At 50.4% G+C, this 8,732-nt stretch overlaps 4 protein-coding genes across 4 annotated transcripts; 1 reads left to right on the top strand and 3 right to left on the bottom strand.

Moving 5' to 3' along the window:
- Nucleotides 1-853: 853 nt before the first annotated feature.
- On the bottom strand, nucleotides 854-2,597 carry DACRYDRAFT_109531 (galacturan 1-4-alpha-galacturonidase A; the record flags this gene model as incomplete). Its single annotated transcript, XM_040768899.1, has 10 exons — nucleotides 854-1,015; nucleotides 1,065-1,148; nucleotides 1,198-1,228; nucleotides 1,284-1,586; nucleotides 1,635-1,743; nucleotides 1,792-1,834; nucleotides 1,879-1,929; nucleotides 1,983-2,117; nucleotides 2,167-2,310; nucleotides 2,358-2,597. 10 exons carry the CDS (start codon nucleotides 2,595-2,597, stop codon nucleotides 854-856), a joined length of 1,302 nt encoding a protein of 433 aa, XP_040627008.1.
- Nucleotides 2,598-2,866: 269 nt separating this feature from the next.
- Nucleotides 2,867-4,244, bottom strand: DACRYDRAFT_117682 (uncharacterized protein; the record flags this gene model as incomplete). Its single annotated transcript, XM_040770434.1, has 2 exons — nucleotides 2,867-3,921; nucleotides 3,972-4,244. 2 exons carry the CDS (start codon nucleotides 4,242-4,244, stop codon nucleotides 2,932-2,934), a joined length of 1,263 nt encoding a protein of 420 aa, XP_040627007.1. The 3' UTR covers nucleotides 2,867-2,931.
- Nucleotides 4,245-4,985: 741 nt separating this feature from the next.
- Nucleotides 4,986-6,215, top strand: DACRYDRAFT_109529 (uncharacterized protein; the record flags this gene model as incomplete). Its single annotated transcript, XM_040768898.1, has 4 exons — nucleotides 4,986-5,019; nucleotides 5,073-5,237; nucleotides 5,288-5,578; nucleotides 5,629-6,215. The coding sequence occupies 4 exons, from the start codon at nucleotides 4,986-4,988 to the stop codon at nucleotides 6,213-6,215; spliced, it is 1,077 nt and encodes a 358-aa protein (XP_040627006.1).
- Nucleotides 6,216-7,436: 1,221 nt separating this feature from the next.
- Nucleotides 7,437-8,686, bottom strand: DACRYDRAFT_17147 (uncharacterized protein; the record flags this gene model as incomplete). Its single annotated transcript, XM_040771261.1, has 5 exons — nucleotides 7,437-7,600; nucleotides 7,641-7,689; nucleotides 7,735-7,830; nucleotides 7,877-8,074; nucleotides 8,198-8,686. The coding sequence occupies 5 exons, from the start codon at nucleotides 8,684-8,686 to the stop codon at nucleotides 7,437-7,439; spliced, it is 996 nt and encodes a 331-aa protein (XP_040627005.1).
- Between the last annotated feature and the right edge of the window lie 46 nt (nucleotides 8,687-8,732).

The following is an 8,732-nucleotide window of genomic DNA, read 5'->3' as shown; positions in this document are numbered from 1 at the left end:
CAAGGAGACGCACCTTGCACGTCACTTTCCCGATACCGGTGTTGCCCCCGGTGACGACAGCGACCTTGCCCGTCATGTCCGGCATGTTCTCGGGCAGCCATCTAGGCTTTGGAGGGAAGATCTCGGAGATTGCTTGACCCATTTCGCGAGGCAAGGTAGTACGTTAGTTAGAAAGTCCGTTGATAGTGCAGAAGTGGGTATCGTGTCCATCATGCTCTTATACAAGGTTCACTCTCCTCCCACGCGCGTGTCCATGGGCAGGCGAACCCTTTCAGGCTCAACATCTTCCCACAACACAAGGTATGTTCGACTGAGGACACCAACCTTCCCTTCGCAGGTGTCGAGTTTGCGCCAAGAGTGGCAGTGCAGAACCCTTGCGCAGCCTTAAGGCACCTTTGATTCCATTAGACTATCTATGTAGCCTATATGTATATAGGGACGGATTGGCCTGCGGCAGGCCAATCCACGCCACGTTATCTATTCTCCCCTAATCGACGACTCGACACAGGTAGTGGAAGAAGCTCGGTCGCCGTTTGGAAAAACCTCCACCAGGGGTTCAGGGCCCATGCTGGCCCATGATCGGTTCTCACCTTCTCATAGCCGCTGACAGGTTGATGCTTACATCAGCGATAATTTCATGATTGAAACTATACTGGCCTAACACCACGACATACAACGGCCGGCCTCCAGGCTGCGTTTGAAACCAGCGAGGTTTGAATACTTTGTGTGCGCTGCTTGCTCCCCTTACGCAAAGGACGTTGAGCTCAAAGGTGTGTTCCCACGAAAGCACAATACATCTCGGTCTTGGCAGAGCGCACTGAAGAAAAATAGACTTTGGTAATTCCACTCTCGTTCATACAATAATCGACACAGGCGCAGAAGTGCACGGGATCCCTCCTACATTCTCCGTATTGATGCAGGTGTACTCGTCGGTGTAGCCAGGTGCCGTAGCGGTCCAGTTGAGGAACTGCCAGTTCTTGCACGGTGCGGATGGGGAGCAGACAATATCCACAAGCTGAGGTCCGGTCAGTCTCAGAAGAATGTAGTGCGACAGGTGGGCGTACGCTGCCGTTGTTAAGTCCAGAAGTGGTTCCACTGAAGTCCTTCACTGTAATATCCTGGAAGACTAGAGTAGAAGTGTTGCAGTACTGTGGCACAGGTCAAAGACTTCCTTCAACCGGAATGCTAAAGACATACCTGAGCGACATTAACGGATGAGTACGTCAAGCTACCATGCGGAAGAGCATCAGACAGGGGCGAAGATCCGAGGTAAGCAAACTAACCAGCTCTGCAGATACAGCGGCTCGTCTACCCCCTCGAAAATGAAGTTTTCCAGCAAAACATTCGACACCATCCCGGTGCCGCCTCCACCGCCATTAGGCGGGGGCCCACCCACGTTGACGCCAACCCACGCTTTGAAGTACACCGCACCGGTCATCCTGTTAACTGACGGCTGCAGGTGGATATCGGACATGTAGATGTTCTCAACCAGGTCGACGCGTTCGGGATACTGCCCTAATGAGCCGAAGGCGATACCCTGTCCTCCATGGCAAGATACATTGTAGACCTGAATGTTGGTGGAATTGCTGGGTTGCGGGGTCAGTTGATGACAACAAGATAGTCTTAAAGCGCACCCTTTGTAGGCTATACAGTCATCGCCGTTTTGCACAGTCCAGTCCTTGATGACGATCGAGTCGCTACGATATGTGTCAATGCCGTCGGTGTTAACGACCCAGTTATTTCCTGACGTGATAATCAGAATCCGAACATGCGAGTACTGACATGGCTTACCGTTATTTCCATTGCTTGGGTTGGCGACGGGTTCAGCAGGATCCTCCAACAAGTCAGCGAGAGAGTTTCAGATCATGACGAACCTACATGATTAGTCGCGTTAACGTAGATCCCCTCAAGGGTGATGTTCTTGGACGTCTAAGGAAGCAGATAAGACATTCGCAGCACCAATGCAGCCTTCTCGCACTTACATCGACGTAGAATGCCCAGAACTGGGGCTGGCGAATGCTGAAATCCTTTATCACAGCATCGCTAGCGTTGATGACAGACAAAGAAATAGGTCGACCAGCCTGGTTACCAAATCCAGCAGCGCGGGTGTACCAAGCCTGAACGAGGCTCAGCGCATCCTTACTTAGGAAGACTGCTAACACGCACCTGGCCGTTTCCATCAATTCCACCAGCATTCCATCCACCGCCATTGATGGTCCAATTGCTGCCCGTAGCAATCCACGCAGTGACTTGGTTCTGGAAATCGATGGGGTAGCTGTTATTGATCCAGTAGGCAAGATCAGTGTCGAACTGCGCCATCATCTTCATGCCCTCAAACACGACGAGACCTGACTCACCGACAAGGTTCCCAAAACATTCAGGACCTTATCCTGCAGATTGGTGTATAGCACCCGTTGGATAGAGTATGTATACGGCTGAGGCAACGTGATGACGTCACAGGCGCTAATGGTGTCCATGAACTGTTGTGAGTCATCTCGTCCATTGCCGTACGGAATGAGAGTACAAGTGCCATTGCTCTGCTGAGCAGAGATTAACCCGGCTAGAGCAAGCGAGAGGGCCGCAAGAGACGTAAACATGCTCGTTGGGATCCGCAGGCACACCAGCAGCCAGTGCGGCAGTCGTGGTTATAACGATGAGAAATGTATGAACGAATGCTCCACTTAGCATTTCATTAACTCCATTAAGATATTATAAAGGAGCAAAAATAGTCCTCATGTCGAAGTTTCAAGGACGGAGGGAAGAGAGGATGCCATGCTTGGACGGTGGAGAAGAAGCCGCGAAGGTCGGAAGTCATGCGAGCCGGGCCGGATCAATTGCCCGCGACTCCGTTGATCTCTTGCTAGTTGTTTGAGAGCACTGGGAAGATGTAGCAAAAGCACCCCCAAAAGCACCCGAGTGATTTCCGGTATATCAATAGATGCTGACCGACGAAGGCGACTGTGCCCTCGCATCGGGGCCTGTCTCCGCTTCTGGCTCGATCTCGGGAGCCATTAATGCTCCTAATTGCCGAAGCTCGTCTCCTCCAAACCAGGCTCTCTCGGACATCTTCTTGCGTATCACGCGCTTTCGCGCTGTTTCCCGCAAATGCTGCTGCTCTTCAAAATCCGCCTGCAGCGCCCTTTGCACCCACTTTTCCGCTGCGACAGGCATGGTATGAGGATTCGAGGGGCCGTTAAACCGTCCAATTCGCTGGACGGCAAGAGGCGAAATACGAGTGACGTAGTTGCGAGCGGAAAGAGTAGCACTTTGTTTCCCATCTTCAGTGCCATTCTCGCCATCGTGCACCTCGGGGTGCTCAAGACGGTCCTCGTCTCGATCGGGAGGGCCTTTCGGATCATCGATGTATTTCGTGTGTGGTGTTATGCCCAATATGCGTCTATATGCGCGCTTCATAGCCCTACCGAGTTTACTGCCGTCGTCTCCATGTCCTTTTGCCAAGCGCTCTAGTCGGGAAAATGTATCCGTACCCAGACCAGCCACGTCGTATGGTCCACCAACAGAACCGAGAGGCATGCGTATGTCTTTAAGTAGAGTGTTGTAATATCGCCAATGAATGTTCTTCTCTCTCCTCTGCGGAAGAGGACCAAGGAGATGGGCATCCTCGGAGGTCGGGTCAGCACGATCAGGCAACGTTGGGGGCCGAACCAGCTTGCTCATATCAACCGGTGATTCGGTATTGATGCTTTGATTGGTGAGAAGATGTCTTAGCAGTGCGGGATATCGGGGCAAAGACCCTCTTGGATCGTTCTTGATTAGATGTCGGGCGGGTGGAGATGGTTGCGACAGAATGCGCTGCATGATCTCATGGCGAGATGGACCGACTCGCGCATAAGCATATTTCAAAGCACGGTCGAGATCTGTGATAGACCCGGCATTCAAGTTGCGAATACAACGAAGTTCCTGAAGAAAACTCAACACATGGATTAGGGGACAAATAGACCAGGGCGCACCCGTGCCCCCCTTTTCAGCTTCGTCCGTAATAACTCATCGCTCGCAACCTGTTTGTTCTTCTTGAAGCTGGATCTGAACCATTCTAAAAACCAGTCCCGAAGATGAGTGTCATGCTTGATCTTCTTTGTTTCTCTGAGTGCTGAACGGAAAAGCGCTAATGTCTGAATACGCTGAAGGCGGGTAATTTCTATTGAAGTCGGCTTGGGCTTGTCAATCGCACCAATGCGAATAAGGCGGTTCTTGATCAGCTGAATGTGATATGGTGTGGACATTAATAGTCGTGCAAGTTGCGGAAGTCCTCATGCCCTCGGCTCCTGCGAAGAGCACATCAATGTTGAAAAGACAGCATTTCGGTCAAGGCCAGTTGCTGGTGCGCCGGTTGAGACGGATTCAACTTGTCGCGTCGAAAGAATTGAAGCACTCTGCTTTACTCTCCACCATGATCTCTTATGTGTACCCAAAGGATGCCGCACTATATATGCTCGTACTATCAGCTGGATAACACACGTTCCACGAACAAGTGCACCAGCTCAGTGCTTACTGTCAGCAACATTAGCGATAGACACCCCGAGGTGTAATCGCCATACAACCATCTCGGAATGCTTACGCCCCTCATCCGCTGGCATAATACGAAAAAGGGAATTATCGGGGCTCTCCACATCCGTTGGCACCAAAAGTCTATTCAAAAATAGTCTATGTTACAGCGCAAATACACTTCGGGGCCGCCCGGCTCGAGCGGCCTCTTCTTGTTCCACCTGAAGCGACAGGCACGACCATCTCGTAACAATACATGACGATACCAGAAATTCCAGCGCTCTTTCTTCTCGGGCCTGACTGTTCATCAATCATCAACTGTATTGTTTCCCTTACGGCGATCACAGCCTCAGTGTAGACCACTGATGCAGGGGTCCAGGAGAACGTGATTCGCAACTGGAGCAGAAATAAAAGGGCTATAACTTGTGCCTATACTGCCAAATTTGTCTCGATGAGCTTTGCTCTTTGTTGGACATGTCATGTCAACGAATTTGACAGTATCCGTTGTACAGGGTGAGCTTCAAAAACTCAGTGCTATGCAGTCGTGTTGACGTGACTGTTTGCAGTCGCGATCATCGCGCCCTCAACGCTTGCTTGGCTGGTTACCACAGTTCGATTAATTGACCGAAAGGTATACCGACGACTATGGTGGGATGAGGCCTTTGCAGCGTTATCTATGATATCCTTGATCTTGGTGTTTGCTGCATATTGGTCTCGTAATGCGCCTGCGTGTAAGCACCTTGAAGAAATTTGTCGTCGACTTGCTGACATTGCTAAACAGTCCCCGAATCGCGTTCTCTCCGTTTGGGATTGTATTTTGTCCTCGCGCTTGGGTTCCCCAGTGCGGTATGGATGGCACGATATTCCATCCTCTTCACAGTAATCCGGGTGGCACCGACTGAGAATGCTCAGCGCTTACTATTTGGCGTTGCCGCCGCGTTCGGAGTCTGTTATGTGATCCTCTTTGCCCAAGTCTTCTGGACATGCTTGGCAAATCCGGACGGTTGGATGCAGGACGATGTGAACACACAGTGCCCGCTGGGACGAGAAGTCGCCATTGCACAATTGATCAGTGGGTAATCTTATCGTGTGATGAAATCACTGCTGAAACGTGTCGGTCAGCCGATATATTGAGCGACGTCACCCTCATATCGATTCCCATCTACTTGCTTCGACGCGCTTCTATTCGCGAGGGCTCTCGGATACGTTTGGTAGCGGTCTTCACATCCTCCATCTTCATCTCTTTCGTGTCCTTGGTTCATGCGGCTTTTATTCTGGAAGACGATCCTGTCAAGGAAGCACTACTCGCCTTCATCGAAATGTCCGTCTCTTTGCTTGTCTGCAATATTGCTGTTATCGTAACGATCGTCATGCGTTACTTGAAACTGGCATTAGATCTGGACGACTATAACCGACACGTCCCACGGCAGACGTTCACTACCTTCAACACAACTCGATTGGGAGAACTCTTCCACTTCACCCGACTCAGAGAAGAGATTGCTTTCCAAGAAATGACGGTCGCGACTGCTGCTACCAATGATGCTACTGGGTCGATCAGCCACAAGTCGGACGTGATATATGCTGCAGGCACTTCTGCTCTTGATCTCGAGGCTGCCAGCTCCGTCGCCTCTTATCACGTCGTGATTCTATCCTCCGCACCAGCTGTGATGAATTTGGTATCAAAGAAGTGGCATATCCAAAAGACGTGAGACGATTCGATGTCCTCTTGCAGTACGCCTCTCTGCAGCTCAAGACTTTCTGGCACAAAAAGCAGCATGAGCAGCATAACAACGTCTCTTCGATACCAGGCGCATGATCTGAAATTATGACACGGTATCGATTGGTCAACGTCAGTTGCAATAGAACACCCACATAGCTTAATCCCTCATGCACCATCGGTGAGTTAGTCGTCAGATTGGGGATTTCCCCTCTGACCATTTGTTCAGATCGTCGCCGCACGTCTCATACCAGAGTTTGTCGGTGCTGTTTGTGGTGGAGCAGCAACCATTCAGCGCATCCGAGCCTGTTGCGCTGTTAATGTCAGCCATTCGGCTTCGCGTTGCTGATATGGAACAAATGACAACTCACCCGAACCCATATTGAGTCGAATATCATTGATGGAGGGTTTATTTGGAGCATATGCCAAATTTGTGGGGCGATTGGGCTTATCTAGAATGCATGCCAACCTTGCGTTCAATGGCACAGCCATGTAGAACACCGTCGGGTTAACTGATTGCCATCCAATAATCACAGATACTCCACGCATAGCTAGAGGATGCAGGCCTGGGCCGCCTTGGACTGGAGCACGACTTTTCTGTTGCTCCATACGGCTACGCGCAAAGCGCTCCCTCGGTTGGACAAGCGCTTGAATATGTTCTATGTATCCGTTGGATGCACGGACCTTTGGAACCGACATATTACCTTGGATAATGCAGTTATGTGGAGGATCAAGATAACACCAACGCCCCGAGGGAGAATTTGTGGAAACCATGTGCGCCGGCTATGGCGGAACTTTCTCCAGTCGTCACAGGGTTCAGTGGAAGGACTCCGTGTAAGTCCTCAGAGAGGTCCCTAAGGTGTGTCATGGGTGTACCTGAGGGACCTACCCCGCATCAACTAAGTCCCCAGCTTGGCTGATGTGGGGGACTCCCAAAAAGTAGATAGTGGGAACTATCAGTCCTTGCCTTGTAGCAGGCAAGGACTTAGTAAAAATATTTTAGATAGTTAATTAAATATTATTATCAGAATACAAAAGGTGCCCAAGGCACTTTCTCCATGGCCCCCTTCACATCATTCAAGTCCTTTTTGAACTTTTGTTTACTGTGTAACATACTGTATTCATAGACTCTAACTACTGTAGATACATAGGTTTAGTGCTCAGTCCAGGTTCATCAGCTAATGATATATACTACTAATAGTAGTAGTTTTACCTACTCATCCTCATCCTCATCCTCATCACTGTTCTTCATCTCTGCTTCCTCATCTTCATCTGCCCTCATCCTCTCCTGCTTGAGCTCATCATGCCCAGGCTCTTCCCTTGGCTCCTCTGGCTCCAGCCCAGCAATAGCCTGCACTTCTGTTTGTTGCAAATCTTCTGTCAAAAGTTCCTCAAGGCTTGCTTGATGATGGCTAACGTTGCCCAATCATCAATGTAGGGTTGAGGATGGGAGATTGTTCTTGAGCCTAGACAAAGGTAAGTGAATGTTCTCGCTTGGATGGAGAACTTACCAGCTTGCAGACTTCTGCAATCTTGTGGGCAGGTTGGGAGCAGTACAAGACCAACCACTTCATGTGCATTTTGTGCATGTAGGACTTGATTTCATACTGCAGATGAGTTAGTATAGACTGTAGAATAGATTAATGTACTTACAACAAGCCAATTGTACATCTTTGGGTCAATCTTCATTTCTGTCTTCATGTGAAAGCTGAGCTGAATAACCTTGCTGTCCTTGATTTGAGTCTTGCATCCTGCTTGACCAGGAGGCTTCAGTATCATGGAGGAGTGGTCCTCCATGGCAGGCACCTTCTTCTTGACTTCATTGAGCTGCACCTTGACTTCATCAAATGCCTCTGCATACAGGTGAGTAAGGTGTACCAGAAAGAAAGAGGACTTATGTGAGACCAGAAGCAGCTCGGCATTACTCTTGGCCAGCTGCTCCTTGAGCTCCTTGGTTCACTCCTTCCAGGAGACCTTAGTGGTCTCTTTGGCAACATCAACCATGTTCTCGGCTTGCTTCATGGGGTTGGCTGGCTTCTTGACATGCTTGTGAGGTGCATCAGTCATGGTTTTGTCAAGACCAAGTGCATCAACATCTTGAGTCTCAGGCACATGTTTGCCAGGAGCCTTGGGCATCAAGGGCTGCTGCTGCTGCTGCTGCTGCTGCTTGGGAGGTGGGCATGCCTTCTTGGTTGCAGGCTTAGGCTGGTTCCCACTGACCTTCTCAGGAAGGTCAGTGGGAACACCCAGAGTTGTGCTTTTCTTGTTATGGGGGGGGCATCTTGCAAGAAGGAGGAGGAGGAGGAGTGGGAGGGAAAGGTGAGCTTGGTGGGAGGCTGGGTGGGAGGCTGGGGAAAGTGCAGGAGGCAAGGGATGCTGCAGAAACTGGGGAAAGAGCACTTGGAGAGCTGGAGAAGAGCATGGGAGGGAAGAAGGAGGGTGAGGGAGAGGGAGGGGGGCCATGGTAGTTATATGCTGCTTAAAGACTGTAGGTCAGTGCATCAGGACA

The sequence above is a fragment of the Dacryopinax primogenitus genome (genome assembly GCF_000292625.1).
Source record: "Dacryopinax primogenitus strain DJM-731 SS1 chromosome Unknown DACRYscaffold_14, whole genome shotgun sequence".
NCBI classification, from domain to species: domain Eukaryota; kingdom Fungi; phylum Basidiomycota; class Dacrymycetes; order Dacrymycetales; family Dacrymycetaceae; genus Dacryopinax; species Dacryopinax primogenitus.
This window is presented reverse-complemented; position numbering and strand designations above follow the sequence as displayed.